This window comes from Mirounga leonina, unplaced genomic scaffold, assembly GCF_011800145.1.
Source record: "Mirounga leonina isolate KUSES-001 unplaced genomic scaffold, KU_Mleo_1.0 Mir_173, whole genome shotgun sequence".
NCBI lineage: Eukaryota > Metazoa > Chordata > Mammalia > Carnivora > Phocidae > Mirounga > Mirounga leonina.
In genome coordinates this window covers 52512160-52531483 of record NW_023270447.1, presented here as the reverse complement: position 1 = coordinate 52531483, position 19324 = coordinate 52512160, and the positions used below count along the sequence as shown (strand labels likewise).

At 44.2% G+C, this 19324-nt stretch overlaps 1 protein-coding gene across 1 annotated transcript; it reads right to left on the bottom strand.

The window, feature by feature from the left end:
- Positions 1-431: 431 nt before the first annotated feature.
- On the bottom strand, positions 432-16752 carry LOC118019403 (cytochrome c oxidase assembly factor 7). The gene is made up of 3 exons (XM_035018539.1): positions 16610-16752; positions 13322-13462; positions 432-1709 (listed from the first exon to the last, which is right to left on the bottom strand). Exons 1-3 carry the CDS (start codon positions 16713-16715, stop codon positions 1261-1263), a joined length of 696 nt encoding a protein of 231 aa, XP_034874430.1. The 5' UTR covers positions 16716-16752; the 3' UTR covers positions 432-1260.
- Positions 16753-19324: the final 2572 nt, after the last annotated feature.

Sequence of the window (19324 nt, the reverse complement as noted above, 5' to 3'; positions counted from 1 at the left end):
GCTTAACGACTGAGCCACCCAGGCGTCCCCTGAGCATCTTTTCATATGCTTGTTGGCCTACAGAGTTTATATTAAACAAAACAAAAGCTACTTCACATTTAAAAAATAAACTCACTTTTTAAAACTTCTTGTCCGCTTCTTGGAAAGTCCCTCTCCTCTATCAACTTGAGAAGCTGGCAGGCTGTGCTTACAAACCTTCATCCACACAGCAAGCCTTCCTTCTAGGACAGCTGCAAAACTGGAAGCCCAGAAACAGTAGGTGGTGACAGATCAGACCTGTTATTGCAGGAAAACGACAAGCTCGCCCCCTAGTGACAAGTTAGAAAGATAATAAAAAGAGCAAATGTTTATTTTAAAAAAGCATAACCACCATGTAGAACATAATGTCTACCTTACCCAGAATCTGGAGAGAAACTAATAACACAAACTACTAATCGATCAAAATAGTTTATTCACAGGGACAGTTAAAAAGGTTCAGTTCCAAGGGACAAAAATGTGTCACAATATCCTTGCTTACAAATCCCTAGCTGAAGTTGCCTTGGGAATAATCTGCTCCTTAAGCATGGTGAGCAATGCCAGGGGAGTGGACTGGGGATGCTAACTGTCAACTGCGAATGCCTCCACTAAAGGCAGGCTTACATTTCATCATCTTTAGCAACCCTTACATATAACGACCTTTAATTTTATGTTGTACGTCCCTCCTAATCTCTGTGAATTTATTGAAGATCTGACTCTAAAGGCAAAAAGGAAACCCACACCAATGATTACATAAGTCAGAGGGTGGCAGTTGTGACTATTTGACTTGTTCTTAGCTCCTTAAGCCCTCTATTATGTAAATCAAGATACTTTCTGATTTTCAAGCCCTCCCAACTAAAATAATAATAATAACAACATCTGATTCTTTCAGGCACTATGGCTGCTGATTTTTCCAACTTCCTGCTCTGTCTCCCCTCCGTACCCCCCCCCAATCTCTATGGCTCCCTAGTTTGCTGTTTTTCACTGAGCTATAAGACTTTGAGAACAAAAATCCCGTATGTGCGTGCCTTCACAGAACACAACAGATAAAAAGAACACTGACTGAAATAAACATTTTAGGCTACAACCCAGTAGGTGACACTCTGGGTCAATGGGTCTATGTAACCAGAGCTACTGACATTAAGTCCCAAGTCTTCCTGCCCCAGCAGGTTGACCTTTAAGGGCTACATAAGACATAGGAGGTGCCAGCCTCAAGCTGTCTGTTGCTTAGGAATATGGACCACACTACCCAAATGTCAAAGGCTGGACATTTTTCTGCTGTTCTTTGTGCAGCTGCCGGGCCCGATTTTTTAGTACCTCGGCCTTCGCCTCGTCTTTATCTACGCCATCCCCCAGCCTGTACATGCGGCTGGCATTGGCACAGGCCCAGATGTGGCCCAAATCACAGGCTTTTATTGAATATTTACATGCCAGGCCCATGTCCTTGGGAAAGCCAGGGGCACCCTGCAGGAACATGGCACTGAGATTGAAGCAGCTGGAGGCATAGCTGCCTTCGCAGGCCCTTGTGTAGTAGTCTCTAGCCTTCTCCAGGTCAGGCTGGCCGTCCTCATTGACCTGTCCATCATGTGCCAGGAGACCAACGTTGTGACACGCCTCCACAGACTTCTTTCCGGGCCTCTCACACGCCATCAGAAAGCAGCTGGAGGCAGCCTTCAGGTCCTGGGTCAGTCCACCTGGGAGGAGGGAAAGGGAAAAAAAAAATAAACCCAAGCCAGGGCAGAACCTGAATGTCTCAGGCCAATGTTAAGAGAATAATTCCTGAATAAAGTTCATATATTTTGATCTAAGGCAGCACAAAAGGAAGGTGGCCTGGTATGATGCACAAACCTTCCAGCTTTTTTAGCCTTGGAATCTTTTGTTCAAGTGATATCTTGTGAGATAGGCCACCCCTAAAGGAGCTGAAAAGTGGGGATTATAATAATAGCTACCTCATGGGGTTACAAGAACTTGTGATCTTATCAGCACTTCGTTCAATGTTCATTAATTTAAATGTATAATGAATACATATTATTTGCCAACCACTGTGCTAGGTTCTGGACAATAAAGAGACACTGTCCCTAACCTTGTGGATCTTAAGTCTAATGAAACATATTTAACAACCACACAACTAAATGTATGATTTTAAGTGTGACAAACACGTGGAAGAAAAGTACAGGATGTTATGAGAATGTATCAGGACTCTGACCTAGACCTGGGGATAAGGTCAAGAAAAGCCTCCCTGAAGAAGTGACATTTGAGCTATAATATAATGGAAAAAAAGAAGGAAAAAAATACGGGGTGAGGGTTGTTTAGGCAAAGAGAAAAGGAGCTCATACGGCTAGAACCCAGAAATCACTAGGGAAAACAGGCTGTAGAGACAGGCAGGGGTCAGATCATGCAGGATCCTGTACTTATCCTAGGAGCAATGGGAAGCTGCTAAGAGGTGATTGTAAACAAAGGTGGTGACAGTGCTTAATCCCCATGTATGATTGATGTGAAATGTTGGGGCTCAGGAGCAAACGGTCAAGAAAGAATTTTTGAGGCATCTTCAGTGCAAAAAGGGTGGTTTTATTAAAGCACAGGGACAGGACCCGTGGGCAGAAAGACCTGCACTGGGGTTGTGAGGAGTGACTGATTATATACTCTCAAGTTGGGAAGGGGTTAGGGATGGTGTAAGTCTCTAAGGAATTTGGAAGCAAGGTTTCCAAGACCTTGAGGGACTAGCTGTTGTTAGAAAGTGTCATTTACTATCTAGTAAAACCTTAGTCATGAGACCCTTCATGAGACCCTTCAGATGTATATCAATGGGCCATATGCTTGGAGGATGATCTCTAACATGCATCTTGGGGAGTGGGGTAGAAATAAAGGATTGCTAACATGTATCTTGGGGGGTGGGGTAGAGATAAAGGATTGCTAACAATTCAATTACTTCAACTTAGGAAGACAGCACAGCACAGTGGTTAACAGAAGCCTGGGCCCTGTAGCCAGAAAACCTAGGCTCCAGTCCTGGCTCCATTTCTTGTTGGCTGTGTGACCTTAGGCAAGTTACTTAACTTGTACACGCTGTTTTCCTCATCTGTAAAATAAGGATAACAGTATCTACACTTCGTATGTCAGAAGCTTAAATGTGTTTTTACAAAGAACCTGGCACATAATAAGTGCTCAGGAAATATTATGGGTTTTTTTAATGCCCTAAAAGTTTACATTATTTACATTCTATTTGGTATCCCTAATTAGCCCAATAGTCATTCTATTGAAAATGAATTTATTTCATCCTCATTTTTAAAGATATTTTTGCTAAAGTCAAATTCAAGCAGTTCAAGGGCTGACAGTTTTTTCTTTCAGCCCTTAAAAGATGTTCTTTTTCTTCTGGCTTATGTTGCTTCCGACGAGAAGTCATGGGTTGTTCTCACCACTGTTCCTTTCAGTGTCTTTCTCAGACTGCTTTTAAGATTTTCTCTTTACCTTTAGTTTTCACCAAATTGGTAATGATGTCTCTAGGTGTAATTTTCATTGATTATTCTGCTTGAGGTCACTGAGCTTCATGGATCTGTAGATTGATACTTTTCATCATATTTAGAAATTTTTCTGCTGTTATGTCTTCAAATATTTCCCCCCCCAGTCTCTTCTCTTTCTGGGACTCCAATACACATGTTAGAATGATGAATACTGAACCCCACAGGTTGAGGCTCTGTTCTTTTTTTTCCTTAGCACTTTATTTTAGATAATATCTATAATCCTATTTTCAAGTTCACCAATCTTTCAAATTTACTTTCTGAAATATCTATTTTGCTGTTAAGCCTGCCCAGTAAATTTCAATTTCAAATATTATGTTTCTCAATTACAGGATTTTTTAAAAAATTGTATTTGTTTTGTTTTGAAGATTTTATTTATTTGCGAGACAGAGAATGAGAGACAGAGAGCATGAGAGGGAGGAGGATCAGAGGGAGAAGCAGACTCCCTGCTGAGCAGGGAGCCCGATGTGGGACTCGATCCCGGGACTCCAGGATCATGACCTGAGCCAAAGGCAGTCGCTTAACCAACTGAGCCACCCAGGCGCCCATAAATTGTATTTGACAGAGAGTGCGCACTCACACGCATAAGCAGGGGGAATGACAGAGGGAGAGGGAGAAGCAGACTCCCCACTGAGCAGGGAGCCTGACATGGGGCTCGATCCCAACACCCTGGGATCATGACCTGAGCCAAAGGCAGACACTTAACTGAGTGAGCCACCCAGGCGCCCCTCATTTATAGGATTTCATTTGGTTCTTTTTAAGTGTCAATTTCACTAATGTGATTTCCCATCTGTTCACTTATTCCCATCTTTTATTTAAACCCTTAAAAATATTTATTATACCTGGGGCACCTGGGTGGCTCAGTTGGTTAAGCAACTGCCTTCGGCTCAGGTCATGATCCTGGAGTCCCGGGATCGAGTCCCACGTCAGGCTCCCTGCTCGGCAGGGAGTCTGCTTCTCCCTCTGATCCTCCCCCTCTCATGCTCTCTGTCTCCCATTCTCTCTCTCAAGATAAATAAATAAAAAAATCTTTAAAAAAAGAAAAAAAAAAGAAAATATTTATTATACCTGTTTTAACAGGTTTTTTAAAAAATATTTATTTATTTATTTATTTATTTATTTGAGAGAGAGAGAGAGAGAGTGGGCACATGCCTGTGCATACACATAGGGTGAGGAGCGGAAAGAGAGGGATAAACAGAATTCACACTGAGTGTGGAGCCCGACGCAAGGCTCAATCCCATGACCCTGAGATCACGACCTGAGCCAAAACCAAAAGTTGGCTCAACCAACTGAGCCACCCAGATGCCCCTTATTATACCTGTTTTAAAATATTTAACTGTTAATTCCAACATCTCTGTCATATCTAGGACTGCTTTTGTTGTTGTTGTTTAGCAATTTCTTACTTTATGCGAAACACTGTAAATGATACTTTGTTCAGTCTGAATTTTGTTGTATTCCTTTGAAAATTGTTGAATTTTGTTCTGGCAGGTAGCTAACTCACTGGTGAATCAAGCCAAAATGTCTTTGGGACTTTTTTTTTTTTTTTAAAGAGAGAGATAGCAAGAGAGGGAGAGGAGAGGGAGAAGCAGGCTCCCTGCTCAGCAGTGAGCCCCATGTGGGGCTCAATCCCAGGACTCTGAGATCATGACCTGAGCCAAAGGCAGACACTTAACCAACTGAACCACCCAGGCGCCCTTGGGACTTGTTTTTAAGTTTTATTAGAGCAAATCTAGAATAATCTTACTACTAAGGCATGGCCTTTTTGGAGTCTTAGTTGAATGTCTGTGAAATTCGATGTCTCTCCACTCTGGCTGATTGGAATTCAAACCACTCCAATCACTGTGACACATATGGAATCTCTTCTCAGTTCACAGCTCCCCAGTAGCTTTCCACTACAAGGTCTCTCAGTCTCCCTCTATGCATGTGCAGCTTAACTTTAGGCCAAAGACAAGAGCATCCCTATACGGATTTCTGGAGCACCTCCCTCTCCATCTGCCTTGCCCCCCACCCAGCTCATGTTTGCTCTCTCTCTCTCTCAAATAAAATCTGGAAGGAAGGAAGGGAGGAAGAAAGGAAAGAGCTACACAGAGAAGGTGCTTAACCAACTGAGCCATCCCTAAGTTTCTCAGTTTCACCTAGTTTCTCAGTAGCCTGAAGGATATCTGAAAAGATGTTCAGAATAACCACAGTATCTTCCACAGTTAAGAGGTTTATCAGTGGTTATATTATACCACAATGAACAGGGTTTATAATCTATTCAACCGGTCCACCAGTTGTATAGTTGGTCACAGCCCATACAGCTTCCTTTTGTGTCTTTTTTTTTTTTAAGATTTTATTTATTTATTTTATTTTAGAGAGAGAGCGCGAGTAAGTGGAGGGGGAGAGGAAGAGAATCCCAAGCAGACTCCAGGCTAAGCGTGGAGCCCCACGTGGGGCTCAATCTCATGACCCTGATCTCACGACCTGAGCCAAAATCAAGAGTCAGATGCTTGGGCGCCTGGGTGCCTCAGTTGTTAAGCGTCTGCCTTCGGCTCAGGTCATGATCCCAGAGTCCTGGGACCGAGTCCCGCATCAGGCTCCCTGCTCCGCGGGAAGTCTGCTTCTCTCTCTCCCACTCCCCCTGCTTGTGTTCCCTCTTTCGCTGTGTCTCTCTCTGTCAAATAAATAAAATCTTAAAAAAAAAAAAAAAGAGTCAGATGCTTAACCGACTGAGCCACCTGGGTGCCCCTTCCTTTTGTGTCTTAAAGTCCTCCTTAGAATGCCAATGAGGAATGGGACTAATCCTTGATTCACAACTTACCACGTCTGATCCTGGCAGTCAGATGTCATGTTTTATATTTTCCACGTTGCTTCCTTCTGAGTATTAGTTTTGGGGCTCATTGCAGGCTGGGAAAGATGGCAAGTGCTCCCACATCTATTACAACATGAGTCTGTTCATCTGTCCCAGTGACAATACTTCCTATGGCTCTTAGCACAGAAGTCACAATGAGCAATTCAGGAGCTCTTCGAAGCTTCACCAGTTGGGGCACAACTCCTCTTTTCACAACCATTTCAATCTGTTCATTTGGACAATCAGTATGGTAAGAAATGGTCCAGCAGGTATCTGCTAATACTTCTGGATCACTGCAATAAAGGAGATGAACTAAAGTGGGAAGAATTTGCTCAACAGCATCTACAGGAGCGTAGGATCCTTGTTGGAACAAAAATCTGAAGGTGTCCAGATAAGTTTATCTAAGTAACCACATGCTAAAGATGACATACCAGGAACTGCAAGAAGGACCAACAGTGGATCAAATGCACCATATTTGATAACCAAGTCTCAGAAAACTGAACTATTTCGTGTAATGTTTCCTAGAGCTCATATAGCTTATTCACTGATGTGAGCATGGGAAGTTGTCAATGGAGAAATGAATGCGGGATAGCACCTCTATCTACCACAGCCTTGGTCTGTTCTGATATCCCAGAAGCTATGTTAGTGAGGGCTCAAGCAGATTCAATTGAATGGGACTATGAACATTTCTGTCCAAAAAGGACACAAATTTTGGAATCAAACCAGCCCATATTATGTTGTCTATGTGGGCTGCTTTTCCACAGAAAGCAGTTTCTTAGCAGCTTGAGTAGCCTGGAGGTGGCTTTCCAAATTGTTGCTATTTATGCCTTTGACAATGTTATCAACAGACCAACTTACACTGCCCTGGTTGTTGTGGTTTTCCTGCAGTGGAGAAGTAGCATTATCAAGAAATGAGCTTACATTTCTCCTTTCAGCATCTAGTCTTCCTCCTTAGCTTTCCTCAGGTTTCACATTAACTTCTACTTGGCACCACCTCATTTTTATACCATCTTTCCCCTTGTTCTTGAATCTGTTAAGATGAGCAGTGGGTGAATTGCACTGTCGTTGGCAGACTTGGTTACAACACAAAGGGAGAAAGGCCAGCTTAAGCTTCCACAGAAAGTATAGGCTGTGGGTCGGCCGCCCTCAAACACATCCCCAAGACAGTGTCCATGGTTTATATTCTTTTTTAAAAAATCTTTAAAGATTTTATTTATTTATTTGACAGACAGAGAGAGAGAGATCACAAGTAGGCAGAGAGGCAGGCAGAGGGAGAGGGAGAAGCAGGCTCGCCGCTGAGCAGGGAGCCCGATGCAGGGCTCAATCCCAGGACGCTGAGATCATGACCTGAGCCGAAGGCAGACACTCAACCAACTGAGCCACCCAGGTGCCCCTTTGGTTTATATTCTTAAAAGTTCATTTAGTTGCCTTATGGAAAGAGATTTAGGGACTTGCATTAATCTCCTAACTGTAATCCAAGTAGGAGAGGAGGGTGGCTTGGGTAAGAATGGTAGGAGGAAAGGGAGAGACAGGACAGATTTGAGACATTTTGGAGATAAAATGGCCATGAGTTACTAGTAGAGAGAGGTACCACTTGCTAAGGGTATCTCTTGGAAGGTAACAGGGGCATAATAAACTGGGGGGAGAAGAAAACAATTAAGAATTCCATATTTGGGGGCGCCTGGGTGGCTCAGTTGGCTAAGCAACTGCCTTCGGCTCAGGTCATGATCCTGGAGTCCCAGGATCGAGTCCCGCATCAGGCTCCCTGCTTAGCAGGGAGCCTGCTTCTCCCTCTGACCCTCCCCCCTCTCCTGCTCTCTCTCTCTCTCATTCTCTCTCTCAAATAAATAAATAAAATCTTAAAAAAAAAAAAAGAGCAATCCACTCATTTAAAAAAAAAGAATTCCATATTTGGTTTGTTAAATTTGAGATGCCTATGAGAACTCCAAGTAGGAATGTCTAATAAACAATCAGCTACATGCGGTCTGAAGTATACAAGAATGGTCTAGATTAAAGATTATCTGCATTATCATTAACTTATCTGAGCCTTCATCTCTGCCTCTAAATTCCACTTTTTAGAAGAGCAAATTGAGGACTCTTTTTTTTTTCTTTGAGAGAGAGAGAGAGAGAGTGCGCGTGCGCGTGCGCAGCAGGGAGAGGTACAGAGGGAGAGAGAGAATTCCAAGCAGGCCCCATGCCCAGCACGGAGCCCGACACGAGGCTTGATCCCACAACCCCGAGATCATGATCTGAGCCGAAACCAAGAGTCAGATACACAATCAACTGAGCCACCAGACGCCCCCAAATTGAGGACTCTTAAACAGAAGGGAAACAAAAATCATCCATTGTTACCACCACCTAGAGACCATCACTACTTCATTTTTGGTGTATTTCCTCTTAGCACTATGTAGTTTGGTCTTGCTTTTTTGTTTTAAGTAATCTCTACACACAACATGGGGCTCAAACTCACGACCCCAAGATCAAGCATCCCATGCTCTACTGACTGAGCTAGCCAGGTGCCCCAATTTGGTCTTGTTTTCACATGTCACGAGCCTCCTTCACTCCCCATTAGAAACCCTTCTTAATATCTGTTTTACTGGCTCCATAATATTTCCTCAAAGAGATGTGTTAAGAGTTAATTTCTAGGGGCACCTGGGTGGCTCAGTCGATTAAGCTGCTGCCTTTGGCTCCGGTCATGATCTCAGGGTCCTGGGATCGAGCCCCGCGTTGGGCTCCCTGCTCGGCAGGGAGCCTGCTTCTCCCTCTCCCTCTGCCCACTTGTGCGCTCTCTCTCTGTCTGTCAAATAAATAAATAAAATCTTAAAAAAAAAAAAAGTTAACTTCTACTTCTTTTCATACGACATTTAGATTGCTTCACAAAATAGTTCAGAGCTAAATTTACATATGAAAACATGTGGCCAAAGCATTCCTTGGGTATGCACACTCTAAGTATATAATCCAAAGTAGGTTCTGCAGCAACCAGTACGGTCAGACCTGTTCACATTGATAGAATGTTTTACAATTTTTAAAAATATTTTATTTATTTATTTTTTTTGAGAGAGAGGGAGAGAACACAACCATGGGGGAGGAGCAAAGGGAGAGGAAGAAGCAAACTCCTCGCTGAGCACAGAGCCCGACCCTGAGCATGACTTTAGCCAAAGTCAGATGCTTAACTGACTGAGCCACCCAGGTGGCCCAGAACATTTTACAATTTAAGAAAGCAGTCACATCTGGGGAGCCTGGGTGGCTCAGTTGGTTAAGCGATGGCCTTGGGCTCAGGTCATGATCCCGGAGTCCCGGGATTGAGTCCCACATTGGGCTCCCTGCTCAGCGGGGAGTCTGCTTCTCCCTCTGATCCTATCCCCTCTTGTGCTCTCTCTCTCACTCTCTCTCTCAAATAAATAAAATAAAATCTTTAAAAAAAAGAAAGCAGGGGGCGCCTGGGTGGCTCAGTTGGTTAAGCGACTGCCTTCGGCTCAGGTCATGATCCTGGAGTCCTGGGATCGAGTCCCGCATCAGGTTCTCTGCTCGGCAGGGAGTCTGCTTCTCCCTCTGACGCTCCTCCCTCTCATGCTCTCCGTCTCTCATTCTCTCTCTCAAATAAATAAATAAAATCTTAAAAAAAAAAAAAAAAAAGAAAGCAGTCACATCTGTTCTCGTTTCATGTTCAGAAAAATCCTATGAAGAAAGTATGAGCGGGCCGTATTACTCTAATTTTGTCAACACAGAATTTGTGGCTCAGGGAAGGAAAACGTCTGGCTTGATGCTGCACCGTCTAAAAGTGGGTTCTTTGGCCTCCTCTGCTTTCCCTTGCCCCAAGCGATCCTTGGTAAAGGAGAGTTATTAACCAGTCTGTGTCAAGAAAGGACACTGGGTATTTTTTTTTTTTTTTAGGAAAAAAGGGCAAAAAGACTGGAAAATTCTTTGGCTCAGAACTAGACAAGGGGAAGTCAACAGTTTTGGCATTTATTTACTTACTCATTTACTTATAAAAGATTTTTAAATCCCACAACCCCGAGATCATCACCTAAGCCAAAACCAAGAGTTGGACACCTAACCGACTGAGCCACCAGGTGGTAAAGAGAAACCTAAGCAGACTCCACGATGAGCATGACGCCTGACATGGGGCTTGATCCTGCTACCCAGGAGATCATGACCTGAAACCAAGAGTCAGAACCTTAACCAAATGCACCACACAGGTGCCCCTTATTTTTTTAAAGATGTATTTATTTATTTGAGTGAGAGAATGCATGTGAGTGGGGGTGAGGGGTAGAGGAAGAAGGAGAGAGAATCTCAAGCAGACTCACCACTGAGCATGGAGCCTGATGTGGGGCTCGATCTCATGACCCTGAGATCATGACTTGGCCAAAATCAAGAGTCAGAGGCTTAACCGACTGAGCCACCCAGGTGCCCCAACAGTTTTGGCTTTTAGACATGGCAGGGCCCAAGGTCTGCTAAGCAGCAATACAAAAGGGCTTGAGTAGCAAAGATCAGCTAACAGGATCTTCTTTGACGACTTTGGTTTGAACACCCAGAGAAATTTATTTAAGAATGTCAGTTTAACAGGTGTGCACACTCCTGTATTGATTTCTAAACACTCTGTGTTCTTTCACCCTCAAATACCTTCTCTCTGCCTGAGACAACTCTATTCCACCTCCACCAAACAAACTCCACTCTGTCCTTCAAGTCCCAGTTTCAATGCTGCCTCCTCTGTGCAGCATCCTCTGCATCAGCACTGAACCCCCACAGTACTTTACACGTCTCTCTGAAGATGCTTATCAAGCTGGCCCAGGTGTAACAGGTATTAGTGTCCTTCTCTGCTTTGGTCCATATCTAATTCATTGTTTCACTGAAGACAGCAGAAGTGTGCTCAATAAAGGAACATTTAAGAGGGGGAAAAAAAGTCTCAATGTACAATCGTTAATCACATAGATTTGTCAAATAAGAGAAAATAATTTCAGAGCCACTTTTGTTTTCCCTATTTCAATAAGGAACTCAAAGTTCTTGTGAAAACTATAGTAAAATATGGTATAAACATTACTTTAAAACAGATGGGGTGGGGGCCTGGCTGGTTCAGTCAATAGAGCATGCGACTTGATCTCAGGGTTGTGAGTTTGAGCCCCAAACTGGTGTGGAGATTACTTTAAAAAAAAAAAAAGGTATAAAAACAAAAAGAACCCAAAACTTTACCAAGACACAAATCCAGAGACTAAATAGCTAGGAACATTTTTGGTTTTGCATGCTGTATCATATAGGTGAGTTCACCTATATATACAAATCTGTATTTGGCTTTCTTCACTGAAGAAATATATATATTTCATAAGTTTTTCATCACATCAACAAGATGCTCTAGGAACGTTATTTTTTTCATGGGCTAAATAACATTCCATACAATGGACGTAACATTATTTAACTTAGCTGCTACTGTTGGCACACAGGTTTTGGGGTTTTTTTAAATCATTAATATAATGCAGTTATATATTACTTGTAAATTGTAAGTTAATGAAAATAAAATTTTGCTAGATAAATAATACCGGGGTATCTTTTCACATTAAGTTTTTTTTTTTTTTTTTTAAGATTTTATTTATTTATTTGAGAGAGAGAGAGCACACAGGAGCGGGCAGAGGGAGAGGGAGGAGCAGACTCCCTGCTGAGCAGGGAGCCCAACAGAGGGCGACCCCAGGACCCTGGGATCATAACCTGAGCCATAAGGTAGACACTTACCCAACTGATCCACCCAGGCGCCCCTTTGTGGTGTTTTTAAAATATGCCCATAAAAAATAATAATAATAAAATAAAATAATAAAATATGCCCATAAATTCTTTGATAGTCCTTCCTTCAAGAAGTAGGATGTTAGTTCTCTATTAGTGTGGGCTGGACTGACTGACTCACTTCTTTTTTTTTTAAAGATTTTATTTATTTATTTGAGAGAGAGAATGAGATAGAGAGAGCATGAGAGGGGGGAGGGTCAGAGGGAGAAGCTGACTCCCTGCTGAGCAGGGAGCCCGATGCGGGACTCGATCCCGGGACTCCGGGATCATGACCTGAGCCGAAGGCAGTCGCTTAACCAACTGAGCCACCCAGGCGCCCATGACTGACTCACTTCTAATGAACAGAATGTGATGGAAATGAAAAACTTGTGACTTCCAGGGGTAGGTCATAAAGGACACTGTGGATTCCATCATGCTCTCTCTTTTGGATAACTCACTATGGAGGAAACCAGATGCCATGCCATAATGACACACAAGCAGCCCATGGAGAGATCCCTGTCACCAGGAACTGAGGTCTCCTGATAACAGCTGGAAAGGCCTTTCCTAACAAGCCAACAATCTTAGAATTGGAACCTCCAGCTCCAGTCAAGCCTTCAAATGACTACAGCCCTAGCTCCCTGGTTAATGTCTTAACTGCAACCTCATTAGAGACTCTGAGGCATACAGCTAAGCCAATCCCAAATTCCTGACCTATAGCAACTATGTGAAATAATAAGTTTGTTGGAATAATTTATTTAGCAATAGATAAACACGACTCACTACTCCAGTGATAATTGCAATCAGGGCATGAGGCGAAAAGATAAGATGGTAGAGAATTAATTATTGGTCCCTTGCTCTGTGCCAGGCACATGCTGATGCCTTTACCTGCATTATCTTATTTAATCCTCACACTAACCCTATGAAGCAAGTACTATTTTTCTCCATTTACAGGTGATATTACTAAGGCAGAGTTAAAGTGACTGGCTCAAGATCCCACTACTTGCTAAAAGCATTCCCCAAGGTCTGCCAGACTTGAAAGGCTATGTTCTTCCCCCACCCACCCTGCTGAACTCTCTCCAAATCTTCCTACCATGTGCTTCCCCAAGGTCTGTGAGGACCCTTCTGTGAAGAGGGCACAGCATGAGGCTCAGGATGTGAGGCCAGCATGACTATCAATAAGAATGACCAAAGAAAGCAGAGGCCTCCTTACCTTTCCCAGTCACATAATAGGCCCCCAGTTTGTAGCAGCTATCGCTGTGTTTGTTCTCTTCACAGTTGAACTTCAACACCTTGGCAGCCTCCTCAAAATTCTTCTGGATCCCTTCCAAATAATCCACCAGCCGATAGCATCCTGTGAGGAAAAGGCAAGAGCTGTTCATGTTTGGGGCTGCTGCACAGCAGTGGGGAAGGCTGAGGTGGAGCGGGCCAAAATGTCTTATTTAGGACCAGCTTCTGTCCTCCTGAGGGGTGGCAAGGTGACCTCACCACAAAGAATGCAGGTGGTGTTCAGCCATTCCTACAGATGGCATCGTCTGCCCTTATCCAGGGACTGAGCAATATACAGGCTGGAGAGACCAAGGCCGCTGTACTGGCTCCACACTCACCAGCCATCCTGCTGGAGCCCTTCTGCTCCCTGTCACCCAGGGCCAAAGACTCACTGACTTCCACGATTGAGACTTTGCTACCTTTGGAACTTCCCAGGAAGTTCAGCCATAAAACACTGGAAACCAAAAGAGTCTATGGCTAGTCTTTGTAGTAGCAAGAAAGGGGTGCCTCCACGACTATACACCGCAGCCAGGCTGGGAATGAGAAGCCCAATGACAGAGTAGAAATAGTAGCTACTAAAGGAGTTGGAAATAAGACTCTCTCTTTGGCAGTCTCTAGTCCCAGTGAGCCTCTTCTTAACATCTCTCCCCTCTGTCTTTGTCCCTTCTTCTTCATCCCAAATGACACTCATCTCATTCATTTTCATTCAACAAATATTTGCACATTTATGTGTAACCATGTTCCAAACACTGTTCTAGATGCTGGGAATATAGTCACTTGCCCTCCTAAAAATTACATTCTAGAGGAGGGGGAAAAAATAAGTAAATAGGTGAGCAAGATGCATTTATTTTTTTAAGATGAATTTAAACAGTAATAAATTGTTATATGCTTGAAATAAAACAGGATAGGATAGTTTGTTATGCACGTTGGGGGGATAGTTACCATAAACCGGGCAGGGAGGGCCTAGCAAGGACTGTGATGTCCAAGCTGAAATGTGAATAACAAGAATGAACTAGCTATTTTTTTTTTAAGATTTTATTTATTTATTTGACAGAGAGAGACACAGCGAGAGAGGGAGCACAAGCAGGGGGAGAGGGAGAGGGAGAAGCAGGCTTCCCGCCGAGCAGGGGCCCGATGCAGGGCTCGATCCCAGGACCCTGGGATCATGACGTGAGCCGAAGGCAGACGCTTCACGACTGAGCCACCCAGGCATCCCTGAACTAGCTATTTAAAGACAATGAAATGGAATGGGGTAGAAAGTCCCAGGTACAAGAAACAATAGACAAAAATACCCAAAAGAGGGAATAAGCTTGGTACAAATAAGGTATAACGTAGCTGGATCGAGGAGAAAAGGGGTAGGAAATGAGGAGAGAAAGGCAGGGGCCAGATCACAGGGCACTGTGGAACACAGGAAGGACTTCGGATTTTATTCCACGTCAATGGCAAACCACTGGAGGGTTTTAAGAAGGGCAGTGATATGATTCAATTTGCATTTTTATTTATTTATTGTTTATTTATTTTTAAAAGATTTTATTTATTTATTTATTTATTTGACAGAGAGAGAGAGCGCGCGTGCTCGAGAGAGCAGAAGCAGGGGGAGTGGCAGAGGGAGAGGGAGAAGCAGCCTCCCCGCGGAGCAGGGTGGCGGATGCAGCGCAGGGCTCCAACCCGGGACCCTGGGATCATGAGCTCTTCGGAAGGCAGACACTTAACCAACTGAGCAACGCAGGCGCCCCCAATTTGCATTTTTAAAAGGTTACTCCAGTGTATATGTTTGTACATGCCTGGATGGATACGGAAGAACAAAATACATGAAGGGGTACACTCTAGCATTGGTAACAACAAACGTGTTGTTTTGTTATTTAAAAATCTAATAGGATAGCATTTAATAGAACAAAATGAAAATTTAATTACCAGTTTGAGGGTAGAGAACAGATTTTAAGGGAGTGAGCATGCAGAGTCAGGTTAGGCGGCTATTTCAGTAATCCTGGTGAAAGATCATGATGACTTCAAAGGACAGTAGCTATAGTAACGATACTCTCCTTCTGAAGTGCTGCAGCCAGTCCTTTTACGCCCACCCTCCCCCACTCCACTGCTCCGTATACTACTCTCCCGCGTACACTACCATGAACTCTCTCCTCAAAAACATGTATGGCTCTCCACTGCCTACAGAATAAAGTCTAAATGCCTTACCCTGGCATTCAAGGCCTGACACACCGTGGCCCAGACTCCTCTTCAATCGTATTTCTAACTGTAGCCTCACTTCAATCTTCCACAAGACAGCATTCTCTTCCCCCACACTGTCCTCCATTTAATCAACACTTGCCTGCTCCTCCTGACCTCCCCCAGAAGTCTTCCCCAACTATCCTGCTCCTCAGTGACTCCAACTCTTCTTAGGACACCGGCGAGCCCTCAGAGAACCACCCTAGGTTCTTGTTAAGCCATTATACAGCAGAGCAACTCTGGCTAGTTGGTTAGCTTCAAGAAATAGCTTTATCATATTCTGGAAACCAGACTGCAAGCTATAAGAAGACTGGGCCAGTGTCATTTTTTTTTCCCTTTATAAAAATAAAGTAGGAAGAAGAAAACCACCCAAAGGTACTGGCTGCTCTGGGTGACCACTGACACACTCAAGTCAACTCAACATTCCCAGAACACAAGGGGCACATTCATGCCTCAGAGCCTTTTCTCTAGCTGTTACCTCTGCCTAGCATAGATCTCCCTTACCTTCCTCAAGGCTTTGTTCAAATGCCACTTTCTCAATGACTCCCTCTGACCACTTAATTTAAAACTGCCCTCAACTCCCCATACCTGTCAGTCCTTTTTCCCATTGCACTGACTTTCTAACATACGATTTCATTTATTTCCTTACGTTTATTGTCCAACTCCCTCCACTAGAATGTAAGCTCCAGAAGAACAGGGAATGGTATCTGTTCACTGATGTATCCCCACCCCTCTCTCCCAACACCCAAGCACATCTCCTCGTACCCGCCCCGGCCTCCAGGCTCGGTCCCGCCTAGGATCCCCCCGCTGCGAGGCCCGCAAGTCCTGGAGGAACCCAACCCGTTCCCCCCCAAAACACACAAGGTCGTCAGTGTCCCACCGCGTCCCCACGAGTCCCCGGCCGGAGACCCCGTCCAGACCTCCTTCAGCGGTCGCTCGTGACCCGTGCGGCCCCCACCCTTCCCCCATGCGTCCCCACGTGTCCCCAGGCTGCGCTGGCAGCGCTCACCGTCCGGGTCCTTCTCGCGGTAGCACTGGTAGTTGCACTCCACCTCCATGTTCTCCAGAAAGGACTTCACTTGCTCCTCGTCCTGGAAATCCACCACACCCGCCATGGCCCCTGCTCGCCCAGCCGAGGCTAGCCTCGCGGCTCAGCGCACCCGCCCTGCGGTCACGTGAGCCAGCGGAGGGGCGGGGCCCCGGAGGGGCGTGCCGCCGAGGGAGGCGCGCTCCCCCGGTGTTCCGGAAGCGCGAGCGCCGCGAACCTAAATCCTGGAGCTGTCGAAGCTTCAAGCGGTTAAAAACCTTGCTACGCTCATTCGTTTCCTAAAACCGGTGACAGTCTTTCTGCAGCACTTTTTCTGTGCCAGCTTTGTGCCCTTCATGATTTTCTGCCTGCAGTTATTTAGTTCTTCATTCATTCGTTTGTTCAGTGATCTCTAAGTGCCTACTGTGTGCCTCACCAAGTGCTTGGTTCCAGTAATACAATTGGGAAATACGGTCCCTGCCTTTAAAGAGCTTGCAGTTTAGTAGGAAGACATTTGTTTATTCATTCAGCAAGCATTCTGAGCATCTACTATGTCAGGTATAGCTGCACAAACCAATATTCATAAGTCTGTTCTAGTGCAATGAGAAGTCTGGTTCATCTGTATGTTCCTCCCAGACCTATTTCCCCATCCCCCCGCCCCCAACCTGAATGACCTAAGAAATGAATGGCTGTGGGAGATGACGACGGGAACACAGGAGCTACAGACGTTGTAGTAATAATTCTGTTGTAATAGTGAATGCTTAAACAGTGTTGAAAACTTTGTTCCAGATTCCATTCTAAGAGATTTATACAAAGTCTTATTTAATTCTCACTATGACCCTCACTATGACACTATGACACTATGGGGTAGGTATTCTTATTATATCCATTCTGCAGATGAGGAAACTGGGCTACAGAGAAGTTAAGTAACTTGTCAAGGTCACACAGGAAGTGAAAGAGTAATTGTGTGATAAATATCTTTTTTAAAATAAAAGAATGCATGTGGTACAAGAGGAACATGTAAAGAAGATGGAGGGAAGCTTTGCTTGGTTTTTGCTTTGTTCTCTTGCACAGAATCATCAGTTCCATAAAGCCTAGACCAAAAGCTCTCCAAAGACAGATCAGATCCTGCTCATTTTTTAGTTCTAGCCAACCCTAATCTAGAGTCCTCAGTGGTACTCAGTCCATGGTTTACCTTCACCTATAGCAATGCTTCCCCAATGACTCCACTATTAACCTATCCTTAAAGGCATCGGAGAGTCGACCACTTCCAACCCTTCCTTATAGGGGGCAGCTTACTGCAACTTTGAAATCCCAATTTTACTTTAAAAATTCATGTGATTTCACATTTAGTTCCATAGTAATATATCTTTCATAGGAAAACACAAGACTGCTTTCTCCCCAAGCCTTTTGGTAAAATTGACATTTCAAGAGATATGCCACATTTTCGTGTGGTTTCTCATACCCCTGATCACCTTGGAAGACCCCTCCATACACATACCCCTGGAAGGAAGCCCTGACCTTTGATTTTGAGCCCACCTGCCTTAGCCTGGCCTTCAAGGCCCTGTACAATCTGATTCTAACTTCATATCATGCCTCTCTTCCCCCATACCCCACCCAACCTTCTGATCTCTGAATAGGTCACGGGTTTGTGTCCCTGTTTACTGCTGCTCTTAAGGCCTGAACCCCCCTTCTCTGCCCAAATCAGAGATTCTCTCCTCTGTAGAGTCTTCCCAGGTGCAACAACCACACACCTCCAAAGTAGATTTAAATGTTCCCACTTCAGGGGTCCCTGGGTGGCTCAGTCAGTTAAGCATCCGACTCTTGATTTAGGCTCAGGTCATGATCTCTCAGGGTCATGAGATGGAGCAGCAGGTGGGGTTCCATGCTCAGCCGGAGTCTGCTTGAGATTCTCTCTCTCCCTCCGCCCCTCCCCCCTCCCTCCCTGAAATGAATAAATAAATCTTTAAATGCTTCCACTTCAGTGTTCCACACTATTTGGTTTATTCTGGTATAATATAGTAGGAAAGGACTGGCTTTGGAATACAGACAGATCTTAATCAGAATCCATGTCTCTCCCATGTTTACTAAATTGTGACCTTGAACCAATCACATTTATGAGCTTGATTCCTCTTCTGTAAATGAAAATCCCTTGTGGCTGTCAGTAGGACTAAAAGTTCATGTATGCAGTGTGCTTAGTGGAGTCTGGCTCAGAGTCATTCCTGTTCCAGAAATGGTTCTTGTCATGCCCATAATGGCATGAAAGTCTGTGTCCCCCATGACACTGTGAGCTCTATGTTCCTTTTGCCAGTCACAGGGTCAAGAATAGAGCAAAGCTTGGTGAAGGTGATGTAGATAGCTAAGGTCAGGGACAGGCCACAAATTATACTTTTCCCATAATCATTTTTGCTGAGTTGAACTACATTAAAATGAGCCCACCTGAGCAGTAGGGGGTGATAGAGAGTTAGGGAAAAGATGGAAGATAGGCTGAGCCAAGTATGAAATCACATACTTAAAAGGAAATTTAATGTCATCAAAAAAGCAGCCAGCTTCTTTTTTTAGTCCTGTCCTTATCTCTGTAGATTTATTCCCCCTTATTCTTTTTTTTTTTTTTTAAAGATTTTATTTATTTATTTGGGACAGAGAGAATGAGAGAGAGCACATGAGAGGGGGGAGGGTCAGAGGGAGAAGCAGGCT